Source organism: Pan troglodytes, chromosome 22, assembly GCF_028858775.2.
Source record: "Pan troglodytes isolate AG18354 chromosome 22, NHGRI_mPanTro3-v2.0_pri, whole genome shotgun sequence".
Taxonomy (NCBI): domain Eukaryota; kingdom Metazoa; phylum Chordata; class Mammalia; order Primates; family Hominidae; genus Pan; species Pan troglodytes.
In genome coordinates, this window is record NC_072420.2 from 37436298 (window position 1) to 37463722 (window position 27425).

Consider the following 27425-nt stretch of genomic DNA (forward strand, 5'->3'; position numbering starts at 1 on the left):
TGTCACCCAAGCTGGAGTACAGTGGCGCGATCTCAGCTCACTGCAAGCTCCTCTTCCCGGGTTCATGCCATTCCCCTGCCTCAGCCTCCCAAGTAGCTGGGACTACAGGCGCCCGCCAGCAAACCTGGCTAATTTTTTTTGTATTTTTAGTAGAGACGGGATTTCACCATGTTAGCCAGGATGGTCTCAATCTCCTGACCTCGTAATCCGCCCGCCTCGGCCTCCCATAGTGCTGGGATTACAGGCTTGAGCCACTGCGCCCGGCCCGAAGCAGGGATTTTTTTCCCCATTTGCTTTGGAACAGTCATGAAGGCCACAGTGATGCTCAGTCAGTGCCTCCTCTGTGTCCATCATGGGTAGATGCTTTCACTTATAGACTCTGACCTGCGGGCAGTTTGGGGAGCTGTGTCCCTCTCGTGCCCTTTTCCCAGGTGATCAGGGTGAGACTCAGGGACACTTGCCCAAGGGCAGCAGTGGAGCTGGGGCAGGACCAAAGTCCAGCCCATTGGCTGTCGTGCTGTCAGCCGTCACCACCACACCACACCACGGGGCTTAACCTTGGAGATGTGGGCTGGTGGCTGTTCTGTAGGATCCCAGCCCTCCTGAGCTTGCCTGGCTCACCAGACCCACAGGGTGATTTTATTTGAGGGGTCTCCTGTGGTTTATATGATGAAGCCACTTTATCTCACAGGAAGTTTCCAGATATTGAAGTTGTCCAAGGGGACTCTGAAAGGGCAGGTAGGCACAGGCTCAAAAAGGTAGGCGTGTTTAGAAATTAGACAGGGCATGGCTTTCTTTTCCAAATGAGCCAGAATTGGTAATTCAAAGAAAACAGAAAATAGCAAGTTTGACAGTGATTGCTACTGTCCTGTGACTCTGACCTTAGCTGTGCTAGAGAAACAACCAGAAAAGACTGCACCCCAGCAAGGCCGGGGGGCTGGTGTGGTCTTGGAGTTCACCATGAGTGTGCCTGCCTCAGTTTCCCCTGGCAGCTTTGAGAGGGAGGGGAAGCAAGGATAGTCTCAGATGATGGGGAGTTCTTTGGTTCCAGAGTGGGAACCACCTGCAGGGCTGAGCAGCAGCCTCCCCTCAGAGCACTCAACTGGAATGTCACACGCCTCTCCAAAGCTAGAACTCTCTGGGAAGACAGTCAACTCCCAAGCAGGGTCTTCAGAGTCGGGGTCTTCATGGTATGGAGCTTTGTGATTGTGGAGGCCTCACTCTCCTTCCCAGGTACAGAACCTGGGCCAGAGGGGCCAACCCCAGGCCTCCTGTTCTTGCCTCTCCATCCCCAGGGCTGGGTGGCACCTGTTTGATTTCCTGAAACTCCAGAAGCTGCCCCAGAGCCTGGAGATGAAGTGCAATGGTTGATTTGGACAGTGACTAGACATGGCCAGGGGAGGAGTGAGCCAGAGAAGAGAAGGAGCCACAAAGGGTGTTGTCCACTGGCTACAGCCGAGGGAGGCTGGCGCTCAACGCCGGGGATACCCCAGAGCCAGTGTCATCAAGCAGAGGGGAGAGTGAGCTGAGGTATTGATACCCCTGTGCCTGTCAGTCAGTAGTTGGAGGGCAGCTCTCGGGGGCCTTGATTGCCTGGCTTACCCCCAACATGGTCAGGGTGGGCCCTGCCAAAGAAAGGCCTCAGTGGGGGAGAACAGGTCAGGCCAGTGGATGTGGCTGGGCCAGAGCAAGGCCGATGTCTTCACAGCCTCTCCTCAGCTTCCTCCCTGCTGGGCCTTCATCCGGGCTGTGTTAAGATGTTCTCTGTTCTAACCTTCCACAAGTTTCTCCCTTCCCAGCCCCGTCTGTCATCTTTCCCTTGTCCACATAGGCCACGCCTCTCTCTGGGGGTCCCTGTTGGCTGACAGGAGCGTCCTTACACCCACACCACTGCTGTGTGAGGGCTGAGGGAAGCCCATCCCCCACACTCTCCAGCTCTGTCTCCACTCCTGGCTTTGTACCAATAGCTGCTGCCTCTCCTCTTGGGGACATGTGCCCCACTGCTGCTTGGCCCCACAGAGTCCCAACCAAGGGACCTCAGGTCTGGACGATGCTTTTGTCTTGTGGTGTTTGGGTCCTGATGGGGACTTGGGGACTGTCTTAGTGTCCCGGGCACAATTCAGCCCTGAACTAGGTCATTCCTTAATATGTCTGTATCCTCACTCAAGTTGTGGGGAGAGGCCCTTCCCATATTATAGCTGCAGAGGCCGACTTGGGGAGGACAGGGGAGAAGCTGAGAAGGTGGGAGGCCCCATTTTGAAATGGGACTTGTTAGTCCTGTCACACAGTGCTTTGGTGGCTGACAGCCCAGCTCAGGGCCTGGCTTGAGGGAAGGGCGGTGAGGCCAGACTCCCTATTCAAGCCTCCTGCCCTCCCAGGTTCCACCAGGGTCCCCACTGTGGCCACTGCAGACCTGAGACTCAAGTCTTTCAACTCCATCAGCTAGAGCTGGCCCTGTGGCTGCCCGAGGGATGCGGGGACACAGGCAGCCTGCCAGCTTCCCTTCCATCTGCCACAACCGAGCGTAGCTGGAGGTGGCCAGCAGTGACAGCAACCCCCGCCTGGGCCCCTCAGGACTCCTCACAGTGAGATGCCAGACGCATCTGTCGTGGGCAGTGGGTGAGGTCACCGAGAGCAGGGACAAAGCAGACAGCTGCCAACAGCCAGGACCCGAGTGAGGTCACTGTCCCCTCTTCTGAGGCCTCGCTTTCCCCACACCGGTAGCCAAAAGCCAGGAATCTCTGGGGTCAGTGCCAAGGGCTCTGCAGAGGCCTGATTGGAGGTGGTGGTCCGGGAGGGCCAGACAGCCCGATGGTTTGCACACGTTCTTCAGAATATTATCTTCACTGGGAGCAAGAGTCCACAGGGGCTGAAGAAATCGCAGCCCCTAAAGAGAAAGAACTCCCAGCCTCCAGAAACTTGAGCTTTGTGAGGAAGAGCAGGGCCAGCAGGACAGGCTTTGGGGAGCACAGGTTTGCAGAGGTCAGGCGAGGGGGCACCTCGGACCAGAGAAGGGGGCATGCGGGCGTCATGTCGGTGTGGTCTGGGTGTCACCAGGTGAGCTTGTGAAGTCAGAGTTGTGCCACAATATTCCCCAGAACTAACTTCCTTCCCTTCCTTCCCTCCTTCCCTTCCCTTTCCTTTCCTCCCTCCCTTTCTTCTTTCTTTCTTTTCCTTCTTTCTTTCTCTTTCTTTCCTCCCTCCCTCCCTTTCTTCTTTTTCTCTTTCTTTTCTTTCTTCTTTCTTCCTTCCTTTTCTTTTTCTTCTTTCTCTTTCGTTCTTTCTCTCTTTCTTTCTTCATTTTTATTTTTTAGAGACAGGGTCTCACTCTGTCACCCAGCCTGGAATACAGTAGCGTGGTCAGAGCTCACTCTAACCTTGAACTTCTGGCCTGAAGTGATCCTCCTGCCTCAGCCTCCTGAGTAGCTGGGACTACAGGCATGTACCACCATACCCAGCGAATTTTTAAATGTTTTTGGTAAAGATGGGGTCTTGCTATGTTGCCCAGGCTGGGCTTAAGCTCCTGTGTTCAAGTGATCCTCCCATCTTGACCTCCCAAAGTGTTGGGATTACAGGCATGAGCCACCATACCCGGCCCCAGAACATTCTGTAAAGAAAAGTGAACACGGGATCATCATAAATGGAACCACTGTGACCCTCCCACCCCACGCCTCACCCACCACCTGAGGTGGCTGATTAAAGGCACCAGGCTCCAGCCTGGCCTCATGAAAGCCGAGCTCTGCCTCCCCGCTTTCTTTGTTTCATGTTTGGGAGACTTTTTCTTGTATGTAGGGGGAGCTGGCACAGGCTTGTGATCTGTTGACCCAGACCCTCAGGGCGGGCTGAGCACAGCCTGGTCCATAGGTGGAGAAGGGATCAGTGTCAGTAAACCTGACAGTTTGTGTCATGGGACACTGGGCTGTCCATGGTTTGGAAGAACCGTGATGTCCACATGGCTATTCTTCCAAGGTTGTTGAGAATTTCACCTGGCTCTCTAGGTAGGCTCCTGCCCAGAATGGGCCAAGCCCAGACCACGAAGAGAACACAGGCCATGTGCAGCTATTAAAACATTTCAATGTCCACTTTGGGAGGCCAAGGCGGGCGGGTCACTTGGGGTTAGGAGTTTGAGACCAGCCTGGCCAACATGGTGAAACCCTGTCTCTACTAAACAATACAAAACTTAGCCGGGCGTGGTGGCATTCGCCTGTAATCCCAGCTATTCAGGAGTCTGAGGCAGGGAGAATCTCTTGAACCCAGGAGACGGAGGTTGCAGTGAGCCGAGATTGTACCACTGCACTCCAGCCTGGGCAAAAGAGCAAGACCCTGTCTCAAAAAAAAAAAAAAAAAAAAAGCATGGGGCCATATTCCTAAGGGCTTGAATAGATTTTGCGGTTGAAGAGCTTAGCGAGCACTAGTCCTCTTGAAATCCGTGGATGGATCCTCAGGCTGAGCGTGCTGCATCTCTTGGTTATTTTGGACCATAAACAAATTGGCCAAGTCTCCCTTAAAAGGTGAGCCCACCTCACCCCCATACGTATTATTCAATGTATTACTTTGAAAGTAATAGCAGCCAGATGCGGTGGCTCACGCCTGTAATCCCAGAACTTTGGGAGGCCAAGGCAGGCAGATCATGAGGTCAAGAGTTAGAGACCAGCCTGGCCAACATAGTGAAACCCCGTCTCTACTAAACTACAAAAAATTAGCCGGGTGTGGTCGTGGGTGCCTGTAATCCCAGCTACTCGGGAGGCTGAGGCAGGAGAATCACTTGAACCTGGGAGGCAGAGGTTGCAGTGAGCTGAGCTCATGCCACTGCACTCCAGCCTGGGTGGCAAAGCAAGACTCCGTCTCCAAAAAAAAAGTAATGGCAAAAATCGCAAGTACTTCTATACCAACCTAATAGCTATAGAGAACTTTCCAGAGGCCGCTGCTCCCTCCTCCCACAGCTGCCACTTTGAGGACACCTGGGCTGGACTCCAGCTGTGCCCTCAAGCTCTGTTGGCCCCGGTTTCCTGGTGCTGCCCACCTCCCACCTCCCACTGTTGTAGTGGGGATAGAATGAGGCAATCCTGTGAAATGAGCTGGAAGTAGACACCATGTATCTTTTCATTAGAGAAGCAAACCCCCAAAGGAGAAGCATTGTCAGGCTTCTCTCTTTGCCATGGCCTTTGCCTATACCCTTCAGCAGCGATCTGAGTCGGTTGAGATGCAGATGTTAAGCCTGGGCAGAAAAGCGCTGCTCTCTGCATGGTCTGGGAGAGACCTCTCTCCAGCCGGTGGCACGCTCGTTACGCAGCAGCACTGCCTCATGTCCCCAGGTTCATCCTGACGGGGTGGTGGGGCTTGATGGAGACTGGATTCCTGCCTCCCAAACCCCACAATCTTCTCTCCCATGTAAAAAACAAAAACATTTCATTCTGGTTAAACCTCCTCCTTGTTGGAAATTTAGAAAGTCAAGGAAAGCTGAAAAGAAGAAAGTGAAAATTATCTGTCATTTTCAGTCAGATAAAAGTTAATATGTATTGAGCCCTTCAGCTGTGTCTGCCAGTGTTCTAAATCCTCAAATAGATCATCTAATCTTTCAACAACCATATGATGTAAGGACTGATTATCCTTTTTTTATAAATGAGGAAATTGAGTCACAGGGGGGTTGGTAGCTAGTCTAGGATCACACAGTTTGTTGGAGTGGGTAATGTATGCACGTGCCCACTTTTTCATAATTAGGGTTATACTTTACACATTTCTGAATCTTGTCTTTTCTTCTGTTAACATTGTATCAGACACATTTCCCATAATATTACAATTTCTTATTAATCACATTTTAATGGCTGCATAGTTTGCCATAATGTATTTACTCTTTTCCCTACTGTTGAAGAGTTAAGTCTCTCCCCACCCCTTTTCCCTGAATTTTCAGCAATATTGCAATGAAACCCTTTGTAGGTAAGTCTGTGTTTGCACACACAGACCTGCTCACAATTTCCATAGGATCAATTCCTAGAAGTGAGACCAGTGTGTCAGAGGGTGTGAGCTATCAGACTGCTTTCCACCAACTCATCCTTCCATCACACATGAACATGCCTCTCACTGGGCCAGGCGCCGTGGCTCACGCCTGTAATGGCTGCATAGTTTGCCATAATGGCAAACTATGGGAGGGCGAGGTAGGCGGACCACTTGAGGTCAGGAGTTTGAGACCAGCCTGGCCAACCTGGCAAAACTGGGGAGGCCGAGGCAGGAGAATTGCTTGAACCCAGGAGGCAGAGGTTTCAGTGAGCCGAGATCATGCCACTGCACTCCAGCCTGAGCAACACAGAGAGACTCTGTCTCAAAAAAAAAAAAAAAAGAAAAAGAAAGAAGAGAAGAAAGAAAGAAAGAGAGAAAGAAAGAAAGAAAGAAAGAAAGAAAGAAAGAAAGAAAGAAAGAAAGGAAGGAAGGAAGGAAAATGCCACTCACCATATATTAGCCAGTGTCACCTGTTGGCCTTTCATTTTTTTTTTTTTTTAGATAAAATTCACCTTTCTCACCATTTTCAGTGTTTTTTAGTTATATTCACAGTGTTGAACAACTATCACCTTTAATTCCAGAATGTTTTCATCATCCCAAAAGGTGCCTGTCACTCCAGTCCCCCTCGTGCTTCAGCCCCTGGCACCCACTCATTTGCTTTTGGACTCTGTGGATGTGCCTATTCTGGACGTTTCATGTAAAGGGAATCATACAATGTTTGTTTCTATTTTAATGTCTGTTGATCTGATGGATGGATGTGCCTTTGAGTTAAACAAGGGAGTTGGGCATTTGTTCATCATTTTGCCCATTATATTTATTCTTTGATCTTTTCATCTATTGCTTTTAGGGTCTTTGTGTCTTTATCAATCTGTACGAACCCCTTATATATTAAGGTGAATAACTCCGTGCAGCGTTTTCTTTTGCACCAAAATATTTTGATGTGGATGAGAAAGAGCCATCTGCAAGGTGAAAAGGAACCGTAAAGGGCCACAGACAGCCCAGGAGTGTTTGGGCAGAGACTGGGGGCTTTGCCCAGCGGTATGACAGGAAGGCTGAATTTTTGTTGCATATGAGCCTCAAAGGCTGAATTTTTGTTGGAAATGCACCTTGGGGAGTTTCCTTCAGCCCCAGCTGATACAGTCACAGACTCAGCCCCTTTGGCCACCTCCCCAGATCTCTGCTCAGGCAGCTGCTAGTTAGGTCCAGGGGCCAGTCCTGCCTTGAGAAGCAGGAATGTTCTGCAGCTGAGGACCCAGACATCCGAGGGTGTCTTTCTAGACTTGTGCTATCCTCCTCTTCCCTGGAGAAGCTTCACCTCTCCACTGCCCACCTGCGGGTTCTGGCACTTTCCTCCCCCACCTGCCTCCTGGAAGGCGGTGAGGTGGAATTGTGGTTTATGGGTGCACCGAGCCTTTGGCTGAGCTGCTTAGCGGCCTGGAGTTTGCACCCAAGCATAGAAGACAGGCCCATAGGCCCAATTTTCAGGAACTCTGCAGCCAAGTAGAGGTCCTTCCTACATAAACAACATAGCAAATTAATGGGCCCAAGGAAAACTGGGATTAATGGGAAGAAAATATAAATGGCAACAGAGTAACAAACAGTTTCACTGTGAATACCCTCATGTTCCTGAACAGCAAACATCAGCAACAGCTTGACACTTGGTTGAATGCACTTAACTGACTACTTTGTGTAAATAACTACATCACTCACCCCCCCTCCCCATTAAGGATTTGGGGATTAAAACATAATTGTGGCATTTTGAAAACTAAAGAGCAGATTGAATTTTTTCATTCTGCCAGATACAAACTTTGGTGGCTAATGTTTCCCTCAATGAAAGCAATGACTGTTAAATAAGAGTTCTTAATGGGTGGGAACTCCTTGAAGCTGAAGGCAAAATTCCTGTGTGCACATGTATGTGCGCACGCGTGTGTGTGTGCACGCACGAGACGCACACAGACATGCACCCTCCAGCGGAGAAAGCCCGCCCCCTTTGTCAAGTTCTCAGAGGTGTCCTTGGGACAGAGGTCACCGTTGGGGGCAGCATCCCAGAGGTGGGGCCTGCGAAGCGTCTGAGGACTCATGTCACCTTGTGCTTGCAGTGTTGGTGAAGGGCCAGGTCACCACCAAGTACTACCGGCTGCTGTCCAAGCGGGGCGGCTGGGTGTGGGTGCAGAGCTACGCCACCGTGGTGCACAACAGCCGCTCGTCCCGGCCCCACTGCATCGTGAGTGTCAATTATGTACTCACGTAAGTCACACGTATTTGTTTCTCTCCTTGCTCTTTTCTCTTCCCTGTCCCACATTGGATGGCTCCAATAAGCACCATCTCTCTTTCTCTCTTTCTCAAACTGTTCATTTGTCTTCTGTTTTTTTTTCTTTTTTTAATTTTTTTTTTTTTTTTTTTTTTAGCAATCTGGTCATTTTGGAAGGTGCAAACTATTTCTATGCTCAGCGGTGAAAGCCAAGTGCTAGGCTGCAGGGGGAGCCAGGAGGAGGGGGCCTGCCCTGGGCATAGCTTAGGATCCCATCACAGAGCCTAGTGAGGAGCATGGGGGCGGGTGGTGATGCCCCCCATCCTGAATAGGGTGCAAAGAGGGTGCACACCCCCCATCAAGCATACAAACTTGTGCTATCCATGCCTATAAGCCTTTAGGTCATCTTAGATGCTCCTGCTGTTTGAGACAGGAAATATCCCATTTTTACCTGTCTTCTTATAGAGCCTGTTACAAATTAATCATGGTGAATATTTGGTCCTTTAAACACTCCAGAAGGTCAAGTTCAGTCACAAATGCTTTTTTTTTTTTTTTTGTAAATTAAAAAAATATGTTTTTGTAGAGACGGGGTTTTGCTATGTTGCCCAGGCTGGTCTCGAACTCCTGGCTTCAAGTGATCCTCCCACCTCGGCCTCCCAAAGTGCTGGAATTACAGGCATGAGCCACGGTGCCCAGCCTGCAAATACTTTTAAGGCCATTAGAAGCAATAGGACAGATGTCTATCTGGGGCCATATATTTCTTTCCACCCACCATAGCTATTGTACGTTCAATCACCTTGCTCCAGGCTCTGACCCTTGCTGTGCCGCCAGCCCCATGATGAAAAGAGTTTTTGTTTGCACTTTATATGGGGTGAGGATTTAGGCTCTAGGTTTGTTCATAGAATGACTGTGTCTTAGAAGTCAAGTGATTCTGACAAAACTGTCAGGGAGAAAACAGTTTAGCCCTTTAGTTATTCTTCCTGAGCAAATGTGTGGGCTGGTTCTCCAGGTCGACCTCTCCTTGTGTGAACATGACCCTGCTGAGTTGGTTCTTTAGGGCAGAGATGGGCCCCCGATGTGAGAATGCACAAAGCTGGTGGTCAGGCTCCCAGACCTGTGAAGAGCCCCGGACTCTTGCCTCCTGGGGTGCTAACTGGAGAGGCAGCTGGGCCACAGGTGTGCATGCTGGATGCAGGTGGACCTGATCAATGGTATTTCTGCCTGTCTCTTTTTCCCTTGGTGGCTTTCCTCATGGCCCACGACCTCCCCGAGAAATGTGTTTGGGGTTTTATTGGACTGGAGAGAGCTCTGACCTGGCTCAGCATTTCCTGGGGTGGCCCAGCCTGGGGCTGCAGATGGCTTTTATAATGAGGGTGAGCTGGCCTTGTCTCAAATCCCATCCACATCCAATCCCAGTGAAAAGACACACTGGAGCACTGAGAACGCCCTGCCCAAGGGCTGGGGCCAGGGAAGCTGCTCAGCCTCCAGCACCTGCTGGACATGACTCGGCCCACTCTCGCCTTCCAGGGAGATTGAATACAAGGAACTTCAGCTGTCCCTGGAGCAGGTGTCCACTGCCAAGTCCCAGGACTCCTGGAGGACCGCCTTGTCTACCTCACAAGAAACTAGGAAATTAGTGAAACCCAAAAATACCAAGATGAAGACAAAGCTGAGAACAAACCCTTACCCCCCACAGGTAACACGCATGTCCTGCAGTTTTGGGGTGCTGACATCTATCCTAGGGGTTCGGGACACCTGGACACGTTAAGGAATGGGGAGCCTCTCATTGCACAGCAGGGATCTCCCTGCCGTGGAGCAAGGTCCCTCTGGGATGTCTTGCCTACACAGTAGTGACAGCCTGGGGAAGGCCGACATCCCGGTGGGCTAGTCAAGTTTAGGAAACAGAAGACTAAATTGGAAAGGCACTTCAGCCCACTAGAATCCATGGGTTAGATTCTAATGGGCTTGACGGGTTGGAATCCACGGGTTAGATTCTAGACTGGTGGGTTAGAATACCAGTCCATTGTATTTCTGCAGCATTTTAAAAATGAAAGCCCTCCCTCTTTTTAAAAAAGTAGTTTGTGAGCTCTCAGAAATAGCAATTGTCGGTTGGGCGTGGTGGCCCATGCCTGTAATACCAGCACTTTGGGAGGCCGAGGCAGGTGGATCACCTGAGGTCAGGAGTTTGAGTCCAGCCTGGCCAACATGGTGATACTCCATCTCTATTAAAAATACAAAAATTCGCGCCTGTAGTCCCAGCTACTCAGGAGGCTGAGACAGGGAAATCGCTTGAACCCGGGAGGTGGAGGTTGCAGTGAGCCGAGACAGTGCCACTGCACTCCAGCCTGGGTGACAGAGCAAGACTCCATCACTTGTTCTGTGCCAAGTGAACTTTGGTAATGTGGTCATTAGCAGATAGACCAGTTGAACGTCATGGCCTCCACATTATGACAAAAAAAAAGAAAGAAGGAAAAGAAAGGAAGGAAGGAAGGGAGGGAGGGAAGGAAGGACAGACGGAAGGAAGGAAGGAAGGGAAGGAAGGAAGAAAAGCAAAGAAAAGAAAGAAAGAAAAGAAAGAAAAAGAGAAAGAAAGAAAGAGTCCATGTGTGTCTGATGTCTTGTTAGCTCGGGGTGGGGGATCTCTTTCCACCCTGGGAGCAGGTCACTGGGGTATCGCTCGCTGTGTGCCTGTCCCCAGTGGGACCTTGCAGTGGTGGCGAGGGTAGGGGCAGTCCTTGGATGGGGTTGGGCCCCGTCGGGACGGTTTTTGCAGGGCCGGAAGGCAGCTTCCTGCCGGCCCCTCGCTGGCCCTTCATCCATCTTCTTTGCCATGCAGCAATACAGCTCGTTCCAAATGGACAAACTGGAATGCGGCCAGCTCGGAAACTGGAGAGCCAGTCCTCCTGCAAGCGCTGCTGCTCCTCCAGAACCGCAGCTCCACTCAGAAAGCAGTGACCTTCTGTACACGCCATCCTACAGCCTGCCCTTCTCCTACCATTACGGACACTTCCCTCTGGACTCTCACGTCTTCAGCAGCAAAAAGCCAATGTTGCCGGCCAAGTTCGGGCAGCCCCAAGGATCCCCTTGTGAGGTGGCACGCTTTTTCCTGAGCACACTGCCAGCCAGCGGTGAATGCCAGTGGCATTATGCCAACCCCCTAGTGCCTAGCAGCTCGTCTCCAGCTAAAAATCCTCCGGAGCCACCGGCAAACACTGCTAGGCACAGCCTGGTGCCAAGCTACGAAGGTGGGTCAGGTCTGCTCGTGGGGAAGGTGGGAGGACTGGGCACGGCCGGGGGCCGAAGCAGCCATGGCGGTGGGTGGCAGATGGAGACAGAACCCTCACGCTTTGGGCAAACTTTCCCTCTTTCTGCTTCTAAGTAGGGCTTGCTGTGCTTTCTTGCTCTCAATGCAGGTGCTCCTCGAGAGTGAGAAATGGCAGTCTGCCTGCCTCGGGGACACTAGTGACAGTATAAAGGGCAAAGGAAAACCGAGTATCCGGCCTTCACGTAAATCCTGGCCACATTCACCAACCAAAGGGGGACAGTGATTTTCAAAACCAGCTCCCATGTGCTGAGAACACCCCAGCTGCATTTCTTTTGCAAGATTCCTTTCCACTCCAACCAGAAGTGAATATTGGAGACAAACGGCCTATTGGCTATTTTCCCATGCCAGTTTTGGAAGTGGGGAAAACTATGGTGGAAATTTGTGGGCTTGGGGACAGAAATGCCACTCACCAACCCAGGGCAAAGAACACAAACCCTCCAGGCCTCAGTTTCTTCACCTGTAAAATGGGGTGAAGCTGTGATGTGCCTACTCCCAAGGACACGACACACAGTAGGGACCTGCCCTGTACATGCTAGTTCAACAGAAAGGAATGGCCTTTCACCTTCTCCTGGTGGCAGGCAAGCAGATGTCCTCTGTGGAGATACCGCCAGCTCCCCAGGACGCAGACTGACTCCTGTTTGCTCGCTGGACCAACCCCAGGCAGAAGGTGGAAGGTGGGAACAGAGGTTTAGCTGCAGGACATGTATTCCCATTGCACCGAGACCTAACTGCCGCTCAGAGTGTAGACCGAGATGGTGCAGATGCCTGCAGGGCCACTAAAATGTGGGTGAAGGTGACATCAGGATTATGTGCCCCAGGCCGGGCTCAGTGGCTCACGCCTGTAATCCCAGCGCTTTGGGAGGCCAAGGTGGGTGGATCACCTGAGGTCAGGAGTTTGAGACAAGCCTGCCAACATGCTGAAACCCCATCTCCACTAAAAATACAAAAATTAGTTGGGCATGGTGGTGAGCACCTGTAATCCCAGCTACTCTGGAGGCTGAGACAGGAGGATCACTTGAACCCGGGAGGTGGAGGTTGCAGTGAGCTGAGATCACATCACTGCACTCCAGCCTGGGTAACAGAGTGAGGCTGTCTCAAAAAAAAAAAAAAAAAAGAAAAAAGAAAAAGGATGATGTGCCTCAGAAAAGCAGCACACCAGCCCCTGCTTAAAGAGGAAGGAATTAAAGAAGAGAGCTCTTGGAAGTTCCCCCACGCCTCTCTCGAGGCAGGTAGGGCTCTGCTCCTTCTGGGCCTCATCCTGCTTTTTCTGCAAATCCTAGGAATCTCTTGCTCTGTATTGTGACTTGAGGCTGAGATAACATTTCTTCCCAAATCTGAGAAGAGAGATAGATTACGGGAGAATTCCGCCTTTCTGGAAATCACTAGGACATGTTTTTTCAGAAGTAGCTAACTTAGAAAAGACCACATTGGTGACCAGGGCCAGGCCTCCTGCCTTTTGACCTGGCCTGTCCCAGGAGCCACTGATCCCTTAGATTTGCATCTGCCATACCCGTGAACATCTTGGGCCCCTCATATAACCAAGGAAGGGATCTCCAGAACATCCAAGCAAAGGAAGACAAAGCAAAGGGTTTTGATAACAGCTGAAAGTATTACCCACTTGAGATTGACTTGAATTTGTGTGTCGGAAGCTGGCTAATGCTGTCACATGGTATTTGACTTTTACCACTATTTTTAAAGTGAAAGAGGTTAACAATCTCCTTATCACACACTTGATAAAAAGTGGACCAAAGGTGCTAATTTGAGGCAATTTGCGATCAGCTTCCTAGTCTTTTTGGTATTAAAGGAAGACAAATTTTGCCATATAGTGTTTAAAAACAAACAAACAAACAAAGACAAAAAAAAACCCACAAGCCAGGGAGCTACTTAATGTCAGGCATCAGACTGAGAAGATGGGAGTGGTTATTTTTCATTATGACACGGCGAAACCGATCGGGGTGGTTACCACCCCTCTCCACTAAGGGACGGGCAGAAGAAATCAGAGCAGACGGGGGCCCTCCAACACCAGGGCCCCTGGTGGCCTCTAGACCTCTGCCGTCCAATCAGGTAGCCACCAACCCCGTGTGGTCTTGAACATGGAAATGTGGCCAGTGCAGTGAGGCAGGTGTGACCTGCGCTCTGCATCTCAGGACCAAAAAAAAGAAAAAAAGAAAATATCCCAACAATTGTTTCACACGGATTCCATTGAGAGAGTATTTTGGATATGCTGCATTAACGTGTATTACTTAACAGGCATTCCACCTGTTTCCCTGCTTTGTAACGCGGCTCCTGGAACATTTCAGGTCGCGTCCTGAGATTGGACAGCACGGCCTAGACTAAGGCGGGGGAGGGCGACAGCGACCCCGCGGGTGCAGCGCGTGGGCGGCCGAGGGGTGGTGGCTGCGCCCGGGGCTTGGGGGTGGGGTGGCTGCGGCCGCGCCCCTTGCTGCCCTCTAACGTGTCGCCTGTCCCCGCAGCGCCCGCCGCCGCCGTGCGCAGGTTCGGCGAGGACACCGCGCCCCCGAGTTTCCCGAGCTGCGGCCACTACCGCGAGGAGCCCGCGCTGGGCCCGGCCAAAGCCGCCCGCCAGGCCGCCCGGGACGGGGCGCGGCTGGCGCTGGCCCGCGCGGCACCCGAGTGCTGCGCGCCCCCGACCCCCGAGGCCCCGGGCGCGCCGGCGCAGCTGCCCTTCGTGCTGCTCAACTACCACCGCGTGCTGGCCCGGCGCGGACCGCTGGGGGGCGCCGCACCCGCCGCCTCCGGCCTGGCCTGCGCTCCCGGCGGCCCCGAGGCGGCGACCGGCGCGCTGCGGCTCCGGCACCCGAGCCCCGCCGCCACCTCCCCGCCCGGCGCGCCCCTGCCGCACTACCTGGGCGCCTCGGTCATCATCACCAACGGGAGGTGACCCGCTGGCCGCCCGCGCCAGGAGCCTGGACCCGGCCTCCCGGGGCTGCGGCGCCACCGAGCCCGGCAAATGCGCACGACCTACATTAATTTATGCAGAGACAGCTGTTTGAATGGGACCCCGCCGCCGACTTGCGGATTTCCACCGCGGAGGCCGCGCGCGCCGGTGCCGAGGGCCGAGGAGCGCCCGGGTCCGGGCAGGTGACCGCCCGCCTCTGTCCTGCGAGGGCCGGTGCGACCCAGTTGCTGGGGGCTTGGTTTCCTCACCTTGAAATCGGGCTTCACGCGTCTTGCCTTGTCCCCAACGTTCCACAACAGTCCCGCTGGGGGATTGAAGCGGTTTCACTCGGCAAATATCCTCCACTTTCAGGAGGGAAAACCCACCCTGCCACAGTCCGCTCTTCCAAGTGGATGGCAGACCTGGGAGGGGACGCCTGTGTCACGAGCCCTTTTAGATGCTTAGGTGAAGGCAGAAGTGATGATTGTAAGTCCCATGAATACGCAACTCCACTGTCTTTAAAAGTCATTCAAGAGTCTCATTATTTTTGTTTTTAACCCTTTCTTCAATACAAAAAGCCAACAAACCAAGACTAAGGGGGTGACCATGCAATTCCATTTTGTGTCTGTGAACATGGGTGTGCGTCCCAAATACATTAACAAGCTCTTACTTCCCCCTAACCCCTATGAACTCTTGATAACACCAAGAGTAGCACCTTCAGAATATATTGAATAGGCATTAAATGCAAAAATATATATGTAGCCAGAGAGTTTATGAGAATGACCCTGTCAAGCTTCATTATTACGTGGCAAAATCCCTCTGGCCCACACAGATCTGTAATTCACTAGGCTCGTGTTTGCTACAAATAGTGCTAATAAAGTTAAATTGCATGTGCAATACGGAACACTGTCAATGGACTGCACCTTGTGAAGGAAAAACATGCTTAAGAGGGTGTAATGAAAATGATGTAGACATTTTAAGCATTTTCTACACAGCGAGAAAACTTCATAAGAACATGTTACGTGTGCAACAGGTAAACAGAAATCCTTTCATAAAGCACCAGCAGTGTTTAAAAAATGAGCTTCCATTAATTTTTATTTTTTATGGGTTTTGCTTAAAGATCTCAACATGGAAAAATCCTGCCATGGCTCTGAACTGCACAATGCATTGAACCACCGTCCTTCAATTTTCTTCACACTGTCAACACTGCAGCATTTTGCTGCTTTATCAAAATGGTTTATTTTAGGAAACTTTTTCCACCTTTCTGAATGGAAAGAGGTTTTCACAAATGTTTTAAACTCATCGTTCTAGAATCAAGTGCACCTACACCAACTGCTCTCAAAATGTGAACTGACTTTTTTTTTTTGCCAACCCTGTGTCACTTAGTGAGGACCTGACACAATCCCTACAGGGTGTCTGTCAGTGGGCCTCATGGTAAGAGTCACAATTTGCAAATTTAGGACCGTGGGTCATGCAGCGAAGGGGCTGGATGGTAGGAAGGGATGTGCCCGCCTCTCCGCGCACTCAGCTATACCTCATTCACAGCTCCTTGTGAGTGTGTGCACAGGAAATAAGCCGAGGGTATTATTTTTTTATGTTCATGAGTCTTGTAATTAAACCGTGATTCTTGAAAGGTGTAGGTTTGATTACTAGGAGATACCACCGACATTTTTCAATAAAGTACTGCAAAATGCTTTTGTGTCTACCTTGTTAATTAACTTTTGGGGCTGTATTTAGTAAAAATAAATCAAGGCTATCGGAGCAGTTCAATAACAAAGGTTACTGTTGAGAAAAAAGACCCTATCATAGATTTACAAGTGACAACGTGGACAGGCGTAACAGAGTGTGTATGTACTTGAAAAAGAAAATGTGTACTAGTGAAAACGTCCTTGTCTAAACAAACTTCGTTTTCATAACCTAGAACATGAAGGAAGATTCTTACACGAGCTGGCTTCAGGACGGCCAGGGCTGAGTGCAAAGTTAGCAGAGCTGTTACTGTGGCAACCTAATATTGTTACCTCCATCTTGAAGAGTCTGCACATTTAAGCTGGGGATAGCGTTTCTTGACTTCTGTGAGGCTCCGGCAGGGGAAGAGGAAGCATTTTAATACATATGCCTCTCTTTTACAAAAAAGAAAAAAAAATCATCGTAGGCCCTAACATGTACCATGTTGACAAAAATGCCAGATCAAATGGATTTGAGAAATAAGCCCAATTCAAGGCTGGCTCAGCCCTCCACGGGGCCTCCCAGGGAAAGGAATTCCTTTATGTTCTTGGAAGCCCTTTTCTAGAAAAGCCATTCCATTCATACCTTTGTAGAGCAGTGGGCTGGGTGTGGAGGGCAGCGCGGAGGGTATCTGCAAGAGCCTGTATTTTCCGCCTCCCTTGCCCCCACTCCTTTTATCCTTTTAAAAGTCCTATCAGCCCTGCCTTGGTCCTAAGCCCTAAGAGTGGGGGAGGTTTAATACGGCCAATGGATCTTGTATAAAGTCTACGTAAGTTTTAATTTACCAGAGCTATAAGATGGTTAAGGTAGACTAGTGGGGGCTGCTACAGATAAAATGAGATACAAAGAACATTTGCAAATAAATGCCATAAAATTACAGTAGCTTGGAATTTTAGTGAATCATGGCCCTTGTGTTATCTAGAATGCATTATTCAAGCTGTTCCTAAACTTAAGTATGACATATAAGATTAAAATCTTGGGGGGAAAAACTGTTCAGATGAAAAGTCAAGTCAAGAAGTTTCCACAAAAGAAAAATCCTAAAAACAATCTAGCTGTTGTTACATTAAATTTATTTCTCACCTCAATTAAAAGGGTTTTTGCTTTGGAGTTTTGTTAACTTTCGTTCTTTGGAGTAATAATATTTCTCTTGTGTATGGCGCTGAATACATTTGTCAATAATACGTCAAAAAAAAAAAACCACCTGGCTTCTTAATACTTGGAAATACATACATATTCCTTACTATGTAAAACACTTTATTTATTTTGTAAAAATATGTTTAAATATGAATAAAAATACTGTAACCCAAAGTAGTTGCCTACTTTTAAAAATGAAACTTGTAAAAATAAGAGTGAGCCCAAACCACATAGAAAGTCTTAGTTTATTTTGGTAGACTTGCTTTTTATAGGCATTGGTTTAAAGTGATTCTTTTCAGAGACATCCTTTGAGAAGTTAAAATTGCAGAGGCTTACGCTTGCTTTATTTCAAATATGCATAGTGATTAACCAGGAATAAGGATTCTCCCATGTTCTGCCTGTTAAGAGCAAACATATCTGGAGAACGGAAGCCCACCCTGCCTCCCTTTCCCATCTGAAGCAGTGCAGTGAGGCTGGCTCCTCTCTTTGTTCCCAGACTCCAGGGCAAGGGGCGACCATGCTGTATATGCTGTGCCTTGGGGGACCCCCAGAGGCTGCGCTCTGTGGCCTGTGCTCCCCCGACCTGTGCACCCGCACCCCAGTCGGCCACTTGCTCTCACATCAGGCGACGTCAGCCTGCTGCAGTGAAACTCAACCACGATTTTCCTTTGCACACAAATCCTTCCTACTTCCACCACTCCCTAGCAGAGTTCCCAGTGCCAGAGAGCACGGCTGGGGTGGGGGTGGGGACAGGAAGCCCAGTTATTGCTGTGTTCTATTTTAGGGGGCACTTCCTCAAGAGTCCCCCTGAAACCTGTTACCAGCCTGGAAAGGAGGATATCTTGCCTTTTACAAAATATGGTCGATACTCAATGCACAGCCTCTAAAACAAGGGCTACTCCAGTGTTCTAAAAGCACACGCCGATCCTGAGTTTAGTGACCACATTTTAAAGATCATGAGGAAAATGCCAAGTTCCCATTAAGACTTTAAAGCTCCTTGAGATCCCAGGTTGCGGGGTGCATAAATGGCCCAAATCGGAGAGTGTGCTATAGCAGGTAGACAGGTTTCGCTAACACGAACAGCTATCAGTAAAATGCCTTTATTCAGCTAATTCTATAGAAGCGGAGTTTTGAGAGTCTTTGGTTCATGTGAGGCAAAATCAGGTTTATGGAAAACGCAGCATCTGCTTCAAGGCTGCTTCATCTCTCTCAGGACAACTGAGTCTCCTGCGCGAGGGAGGAGCGCCTGTTGGAAAGCACAGAGCACAGCAGTATGCCCGGAACATCTCCGTAGCCTTTGACAAGGCCACACTTCATTAGTTTTAATTTGCAGAAAGGAAATTAAATGATAACATTTTTTCCCAAAGCAGAGTGTCCAGAATAGGACTTCAGCTTAAAACAAAACATAGCATGTTTTTCATTAAATAACCCCCAAAGAAATTCAAAAAGTGATGATGGCAGCTCTGAGAGAGGGCTTGCCTTATATTACAAAGTCTGAGAAATGAAACCTACATCGTTAGCCTCGAGATCTTTGTCCCTGATGATATTCTGCAGATGCCCTCTCAAGGGTAAGTCCATTTTGTAATTTGGGGATGGTGTGGACTTGTATTTTACTTAAGTTTCTAACTAATTTTGAAAGAAGGCTTGGGCATTTGGAGAAGAGTGGTTTTTTTTGTGTTTTTTTTTTTTTTTTTGAGAAAAATAATTCTAATTGAAGCCTCATTTCCAAAAATTACTTTTTAAGTTCTTTTAATGTTTCATTTCCAAAAAATATATATTGGGTATTTTTTCATAGGGCTGTCCTGTGCCTGGCTAAAGGCAGACAGACTTTATACTAAAAACCACAAGTTTCTGGAATTAGCCTGACTGGGTAAGACCTGGATAAAGATGGTGCTAGTTTACAATGAAGGGATTTTGTTCAAAGCTGAAAGCACCATCAAACTTTCTTTCCACTAATTTCAGCTGGGACTGGAAGAGAGAAAACTGGACAAAAATTGGCCTTTTAAAAAGCTGAAAAGTAATGAGTATGATTCATAAGTTCAACAGAGATAGGAGGGACATGGAAAAGGCATGGCGTACATCTGGGAATAGCGAATGCATATCAAAAGGCTTCCTTTCTTTTGTTCTTTCATGAGGCTTGTAGCACATCAAATTTTGAATGTCTTCTTTTAAAGCTATGTGCGCACACACGCACGCACACACATATGCGGGCACGCACACACATCCTCCCTCTGAACTGATGGTGTTTAGTATCAATAACATTTTCTTTCTTGGTAACACGAGGTAAATGAGGGGGGCAAAAACTTATGACTTCTGAGTAAAATGCCATGTCTTCTATATTCCATGAGCTGCACAGTCTTGCAGGAATGCTCCACATTTCAGAGTAAATCTGAAACTGGCTTAAAAGCTCCAAATCCTCCCTTGTATGTGGTATGAGTGTGCCTTCATCTCCAGCTGTTAGAGCCAAATCGCCCACCTCCTCATCCAAGTGATGCCTAATCAGACATTTAAGGATTCTGAACTTGATCCTGTCTCTTCACAATATGTAGTAAATTTAAACTTCCTTAAGAAAGTCAGTCCCTAACTGAGGACATTTAAACTTCCTTAGGAAAGGAGAGCTCACTGAATGGTGTGAAAGTAATGAGCTGATTTCCTCCACAAGGTCACTGCATCCACACCAGCTAGCTCTATCTCTACAGGCGTTTAGACTTCGCTATGGGGCCACACCACCCGGTGGAGAGTAACTCTTGGAAGTCTATCTTCCCTTTTCTTCATTAATAAAAACACAGAACAATGACTAAGTGTCCAAGCATGTTCTTACAGTTCAGTACCTCCCCAGATGCTTACAAACAGTGATAGCATGCCTCTAACTCACCACTGGCCTGGGCCCAAGAGCATATTTTGGTTTGTTTTTTCATAGACTAGGGGTAAAGGTCTGCACTACTAAGAAAATATCTGAATTTTCCCATTGCCATTTCCATGTAAAAACTCCCCCTGACAATAAACATAAGTCCAAGCCGCAGAGGGGAGAGCAATTTCCCACCTGTGGGAGGGCTTTCCCTAAACTAAATTTGCTACTTCTTAACCATCTATCCCAGAGCCTCTTCAAACACCAAAGAAAACGACAACAAAACAAACCTAAAAACAAACAGAAACACAGAAAAAGAACAAAGACTTAACAAATGAATTGGAGGAAGAGAAATTCACCTACAACTCTAAATCAGATTTCCAGATGCGTGGGCAGGGACAGGTGGCCGCGATGAAAGCTGAATGCTCACGGTGGCGGTTCTGCACTGGGCTAGGACCCCAGGCAGCCCAGCGGCATCCTCGCCTGCTGCCCAGGCGCCAGGGCCGGTGAGTCACGAGGGCAGGCCCAGGCCCGTCTCGGGGACGCCCGGCATTACCGCCGTTTGGGGAGGATGAGGTTTCTCAGCATGTCGAAGGAGTTGCCATCCGGGTGCACAGTCACAACCTCGCCGCCCTCCTGGTGAACCTGGAGGAAGCCAGAATCGTCCAGGCCAACGATGGACACCTTTGGTCCCTCTGCGCTGCCCAGATGGACTTGCTGACCACTGAAAAGGAAGAACAGCGTGCGGTCACTGGGAGGTGTCACAGGATGGCTTAAGACAATGAGCTGAAGAATAATCCATGATGAGAGAGCTGGGCGTGCTGGGGAGAGGGCTGAGGCTCGCTGCAGGGAAAAGGCAGCCTGGGCTGAGCTCTGACTTTCTTCCACCCTGGTGAATGGTTTTAAGAACTGCTCAAATAACCAGCAGGATGCAAGTTCAACAAGGAGTCGAAATTTCTTCACACAACGTCACTCCTCCTAATTCTGGTCATCTGCGGTGATGGTTGGAACCACTTCCTCACCTCCCAGCGCTTTTAAGAAACACTGTGCAACTCTAGGTTTTTTGGCTGAGATTGGAGGAAAATAGGCCGAGTTGGCAAACAATGTTTTATCTTATAAAACAAAGTTGGCTCATATCAGCCACAACTGAAACTCATCCTGATCCTACTTCTTTTGAATATTTTCCAAATGTACTCAAGTCACGTCCTTCTTAACAGCTTTCGAAGTATAGAATTTTCTCAAGTTTTTATTTTGAAGAATTTTAAATCTAAAGAAAAGCTGAAAGAATAGTGCAACAAACCTCATATTCTCTTCCATTCTCACACCAAATGAAAATATTTTCCGTATTTGCTTTCTTTCTTCACACATAAACACACACAAGCACACATTTTTTTTCCTGCATCATATAAAGATAAGTTGCAGCTGGGTGTGGTAGCTCATGTTTGTAATCTTAGCACTTTGGGAGGCCAAGGTGGGAGGATTGCTTGAGGCCAGGAGTTCAAGACCAGCCTGGGCAATATAGTGAGACCCTGCCTCTACAAAAAAAATTTTTTTTTAAATTAGGGGGCCGTGTGGCACACTCCTATTGTCTCAGCTACTTGGGAGGCTGAGGCAGGAGGATCATTTGAGCCCGGGAGTTCAAGGTTTCAGTAGTGAGCTATGATGGCACCACTGCACTCCAGTGACAGAGCAAGACCCTCTCTAAAAAAAAAAAAAAAAAAAGTGAAAAAAAAGTTTTTTAAAAGCTGCAGGCATTGTGACACTTTCTGCTTAAATACTTTATCTCCTGAGAACAAGAACCTCCCATAAAATTATAATAGCATTAACTATGACCACTCAAGAACGTCTGGATACAAACAGTCCATGTTCATGTCATTCCCACTGTCCTTTTAATATTGTTTGTGGCTATTTCCCTCCATCCAGGATCACACACATTACATTTAGATGTCATGCCTCGTTCGTCTTCTCTAATCCCAAACAATTCTGCCACCTTCTTTTGGTCTAATTGTTTGTGCGCAGACCTGACATTTTTGCAGGGCACAGGCCTGTTGTTGTGGAATCAGTGAGCGGTCCTCGGACTTCAGCTGCATGAGAATCCCTGGAGTATCTGTTATGACACAGGGTGCTGGGCCCAGCCCAGGGGTTTCTGATGCAGTAGCCCCTGGTTGAGGCTGAGGCTGCTTCCTGGGATCTCACTTTGAGAACCACTGTTACCTGGAAGGTTTGACAATTTAGATGCGTCTATTGTTTCCTCACAATTAGAATCAGATTAAACCAATGTTAAACTCTCTCACAATTTCGGTTCTTCCCATCGCATCCCACCAGGAGGCATAAGATGCCCGTTTGCTCCATTACTTGTGATGCTAAGTTGGTCAAGGTGGTGTCCCTGCAGTTTCTCCAACAGAGACACAGAAAATAATCATTCAGACCAGTGCTTGGTCCCTCATTTTAAGATACTGAACTACGGCCGGGCGCGGTGGCTCACACCTGTAATCCCAGCACTTTGGGAGGCCAAGGCGGGCAGATCACAAAGTCAGGAGATCGAGACCATCCTGGCTAACACAGTGAAACCCCACCTCCACTAAAAATACAAAAAATTAGCCGGGTGTAGCGGCGGGCACCTGTAGTCCCAGCTACTCAGGTGACTGAGACGAGAGACTGAGGCAGGAGAATGGCGTGAACCCGGGAGGCGGAGCTTGCAGTGAGCCAAGATCGTGCCACTGCACTCCAGCCTGGGCGACAGAGTGAGACTCCGTCTCAAAAAAAAAAAAAAAAAAAAAAAAAAAGATACAGAACTACTAAGATACTAATAAAGGAGTTGAAAAGAATGAAGATGAGCCAGCACTGACCTGTGGACCCAGTATCGGTAATAAAGGGGAAGGACGCTGTTGGGCCCTTTGTCCTGAAACTCTTTGATCAGTTTCTCCAGCACAGTCACGACTCTGGCAATGAGATAATCGGCTCTTAAGGGCTTCAGTTCTGCCTTGTGTTGTTTATTGTATTCTGTGATGAGGTCGTTGATGCAGATGGTAGGGTTACTGTTAGTCACATTAAATCCACAGCCTGGACAAAAACAAACAATTGAGCAGCTCAGCCTGTTGATGGCATCACACATTCCTCTCTGCCACCTGGAAAAAGTTACAGTCTTGACTGTCAACTTCCTCCTTCCTTGTCCTCATTTCAGATTTCGTGTCTCTAACCACTTGAAGAGTGACATGTATTTCTGTCCATCTTCCTTTTTGTCCTTCTTTTATTATTCTTGTTCAAGCTAAAACCATCTCAACCTTACTGCAAATAAAAAGGTGGGAAAAAAGAAAGCCACATTTGATTCAATTTAATTCAATAGAAGCTATTAAATATGGGACAAAACGTATCAGTGTTGCCTCTGAAATAAGTGGTCTACCAAGCATTGTAGCTCTGCACTGAGTCCAGGAGAGAATAAAATCTCTGGTTTCTTCTCCTGCTTGAATAACAGATCCCATGCTTGAAAATAGAGTTTTATTCAGGACTTGGGAAGTAAACTCTGGACTCAGAGATTTCAAACCTTGGTCATGGCATAACCCTAGAAATGCATCTTTTAATACTTTATTCTTGGAAGTCTTTGGTGCTAAGGTTACGCTGTTGGCAAGATGCCGACTCATGTTCAGTAGCTTTTTGCAGGGTCCTAAACCAAGGCTTCATGAGAGTTACCAGGGATGGTGTCTGAATAGGCTTATCTGTGCAGTTACTTAACACCACTATCCTCTCCAGGGAGAGGGCGGTGTCTTCAGAAAAGCTGAACTTCAGTGTTCAGCAGGGCCCTGAATCGGCCTGCAAGAGGTCTTCAGTAAGAAATGAAATACTGCAAAAACTAAGCAGTAAGAAAACTACCATGTTTTCAGTGACTCTAAGAAAAAAATCCCCAAAACATTCGCCACAGGCAGAACAATGCCATTTGTAACAACAGCATTCCCGGCAAGTGTCCTGCCATTTCCTGTGTGAAGGGAAGGATTGACTGGTCTCAGATTTTAAAACAATATACTGGCTATTAAAATACAAAGCAATTGTCAATTACCTCTGGAAAAAAAAACAAGTAACTACAGCAACAGGGGCAGAACTTGCAGTTGCTCATGTATTCATTCATTCAATACATACAGGATCTGAAGCGCCTACTGAACGTTCGTAAGGCATTAAATTAAGTGCTGTATAGCACTGAAAATTCTCCCGTGTTCAGAAAACTGGAATTCCTAGGAGGAGTAGCAACACTCACTACTGGCAACTTAGGCTATGTCCTTCTAAGGACCGGTGAGCACCCTGCTGGCTGCTCTGAATCCCCAAAGTCAGAGACCCCATCCTATGGCCTTCAGAATTCAATAAAAGCTATGGGTTCTCACCATAGGAAAATGTTTCATTCCCCTACTTTATTTTTTATTTTTATTTATTTATTTTTTGGAGACGGGGTCTCACTCCAGTTGCCCATACTGGAGTGCAGTGGAGCCCTCATAGCGCACTGCAGCCTCAACCTCCTGAGCTCAGGTGATTTTCCCATCTCAGCCTCCTGAGTAGCTAGGACTACAGGCAGGCACCACCACGCCCAGCTAATTTTTTGTATTTTTAGTGGAGACAGGGTTTCGCCATGTCACTCAGGCTGGTCTCGAACTCCTGGACTCAAGCAATCCACCCACCTCAGGCTCCCGAAGTGCTGGGATTACAGGCATTGAGCCCCCACACCCGGCCTATTTTTTATGTTTTATTTTTGAGACAGGGTCTCACTCTGTCATCCAGAATGGAGTGGAGTGGCTCGATCACAGCTCACTGTAGCCTTGAACTCCTGGGCTCAAGTGATCTACCTGCCTCAGTCTCGCAAGTAGCTGGGATTATGAGCTCAAGCCACTACGCCTGGCCTTCGCTTACCCCATGCTGATAACATTTGTTAGCTCCCTGAAGCCATCCATGAGCCTGCTTGTGGCCCCTACCTAGGAATGTCTGCATCAACTGCAATTACTCACTTAAAGATAGGAAATGGGGGAGGCTGGGCACAGTGGCTCACGTCTGTAATGCCAGCACTCTGGGAGGCCAAGGCGGGCGGATCATGAGTTCAGGAGTTTGATACCAGCCTGGCCAACATAGTGAAACCCTGTCTCTACTAAAAATACAAAAAAATTAGCTGGGTGTGGTGGCGGGCACCTGTACTCCCAGCTACTTGGGAGGCTGAGGCAAGGAGAATCACTTGAACCTGGGAGGCGGAGGCTGCAGTGAGCCGAGATTGCACCACTGCATTCCAGGCCGGGCAACAGTGCTGGACTCCATCTCAAAAAAAAAAAAAAAAAAAATAGATAGGAAATGGAGCTTTAAGGGTATGAAGTAGCTTGCCCAGAATAATATTGCCCCTTGGTGGCAGAGCTGGTAACACAGGCCTTGTATTCCCTGGCTGGCACTTGAAACACATGGTTACATGTTTTTTGACCATTGCTGGTTTCTGAACACAGATTAGGTTCTACTGCCACAGAGTGAGGCTGATGACTGGACGGCCAGGAACCTAAGGACTTCTGAGATTGCCTCTGAATCCATCTTCTTGCCTGATTTGGATGTGCTAAGGTGAAACAGGGATTCTTTACCCCGCCTTGACCAGCATGGAGCTTCTTCTGAAGGTTAAAATGATGCCAGCTCTTTCATGGCCCAGGAAGGTCACGATAAGAATGCAAGACACCAGGAGAACTATTTAGGAAATTAACTTTTCTTTTTCTTATTACAGAATAGAACGTTAAATGTTTATTTTCACCATTTCAAATTCAATGAGTAGCAGGAGTGTGGAAGGATGTAAGAACATACCTGTTTGATGTGATACCACTTTGGTGGTTCCCGTGGTCACACACAGAAAATGCTAAACCCTGTGAAGTGCTTTCAACCAATCTCTCTGCATCTATACCCTGCTCCAAAACTACAAGACTCAAAGTAACCTCATATGATAATCTGCTCCTGCCAATGTAGGCATGCATAAACCGTTTTTATTTTTATTGTTTTATTAATCTAAAAATGCTGGGGGAAAGGTTTTTGAAACTTACCAATAAGTATATAAAATGTTTCTCCCATGAGTGTTGAGTTAACCAGAACTCCGCCGATCTTCATGAGGTCACTGTAATAAATATCGTTGGGCCACTTCACTCGTAAGTTGATATCCTAAAGGGAAATCTGCACATTAATTAAGCCGTCACAGGACACAAGGGGCCCAGGCAAGTCACTGAGCTAAGGGAAGATAAGCAGAAACCAAGGTAACATGGGCCTCGTCCTCTCCTCTTTTTCAGGCAGCTAATCACTTCTTTGGGACAATCCGATATTGAAGTGCCTCTTGGGGCCAGGAGGTAAAAGCCCTGAAGAACACAGTTGACACAAACCCCAGCATTCTTCCCCATCCCCCAGCACTGTTTCTCATCATCCAAAACCCTTTCTGAAGATGCTTACCTTGTAAATGAAGTTCATTATGTCAGTATCCACCACCACCGCCACCATGGAGTAGCTAACTAACGTGCTAGGGCCAGAGGGTGGGGAGAGAATAGTAATCTCAGGGGGCGTCTCCCTTCAGGAACCCATGCTTGAGAGACAAAGATGGCCCTGAATTAACCAAGGTCACAAAAGGCAGGTAGAAATGTCTTGAGTAGCAGGCAGTGGCCAGGCGCGCTGGCTCACACCTGTAATCCCAGCACTTTGGGAGGCTGAGGCGGGCGGATCACAAGGTCAGGAGTTCGAGACCAGTCTGGCCAACATAGTGAAACCCCATCTCTGCTAAAAATACAAAAAATTAGCTGGGTGTGGTGGTGTGCATCTGTAATCCCAGCTACTTGAGAGGCTGAGGCAGGAGAATTGTGTGAACCCGGGAGGAGGAGGTTGCAGTGAGCCGAGATCGTGCCACTGCACTCCAGCCCAGGTGACAGGGCGAGACTGTCTCAAAAAAAAAAAAAAGAATGCTGTGAAGATGCAGAGGAGAAATTCACGTTAGCGAAAGCCTCGCAGAACTGCTAATGGTCATCTTGGGTAATGGAACTGGACTTGTCATGTGGCCTATTGCCTCTGCATCTTGAATGGTGTGGCCTGGGGGTGGGGGGGCTCTCCCTGTCATCAGCTTACAGAATGGACCAAGACTGGACAGTGTCTTGAACAAGGCCACCCAGGCCTCTCTGCCTATCCACTGTGACTCTGAAGTTGGGACACAGAGACGGGGCTAGCCGAGTGGGTGTCGGAACCACCAGGTCTTTTAGACCTCGGGCTG

General features: G+C 48.6%; 2 protein-coding genes across 11 annotated transcripts in view; one reads left to right on the plus strand and one right to left on the minus strand.

Moving 5' to 3' along the window:
* Positions 1-15000, plus strand: part of SIM2 (SIM bHLH transcription factor 2) — a 48853-nt gene extending 33853 nt beyond the window's left edge. For all 5 annotated transcript variants that reach the window (XM_001169453.8, XM_063803481.1, XM_063803479.1 and 2 more), the window contains 4 exons: positions 8097-8244; positions 9776-9944; positions 11085-11493; positions 14048-15000. In XM_001169453.8, coding sequence (XP_001169453.1) covers positions 8097-8244; positions 9776-9944; positions 11085-11493; positions 14048-14475 — 1154 coding nt within the window. In that variant the 3' untranslated portion in view covers positions 14476-15000. The remainder of the gene's footprint in view (positions 1-8096; positions 8245-9775; positions 9945-11084; positions 11494-14047) is intronic.
* Positions 15001-17558: 2558 nt separating this feature from the next.
* The window catches only part of HLCS (holocarboxylase synthetase), a 239467-nt gene continuing 229600 nt past the window's right edge, over positions 17559-27425 (minus strand). For 5 of the 6 annotated variants that reach the window (XM_009423375.4, XM_009423270.5, XM_003319058.7 and 2 more), the window contains 3 exons: positions 26224-26338; positions 23029-23242; positions 17559-20903 (listed from right to left, as the gene is read on the minus strand). In XM_009423375.4, the coding sequence (XP_009421650.2) occupies positions 20732-20903; positions 23029-23242; positions 26224-26338 (501 nt within the window). In that variant the 3' untranslated portion in view covers positions 17559-20731. Of the gene's footprint in view, positions 20904-23028; positions 23468-26223; positions 26339-27425 lie in introns of all 6 variants that reach the window. The other variant, XR_010154417.1, reaches the window with a different exon arrangement.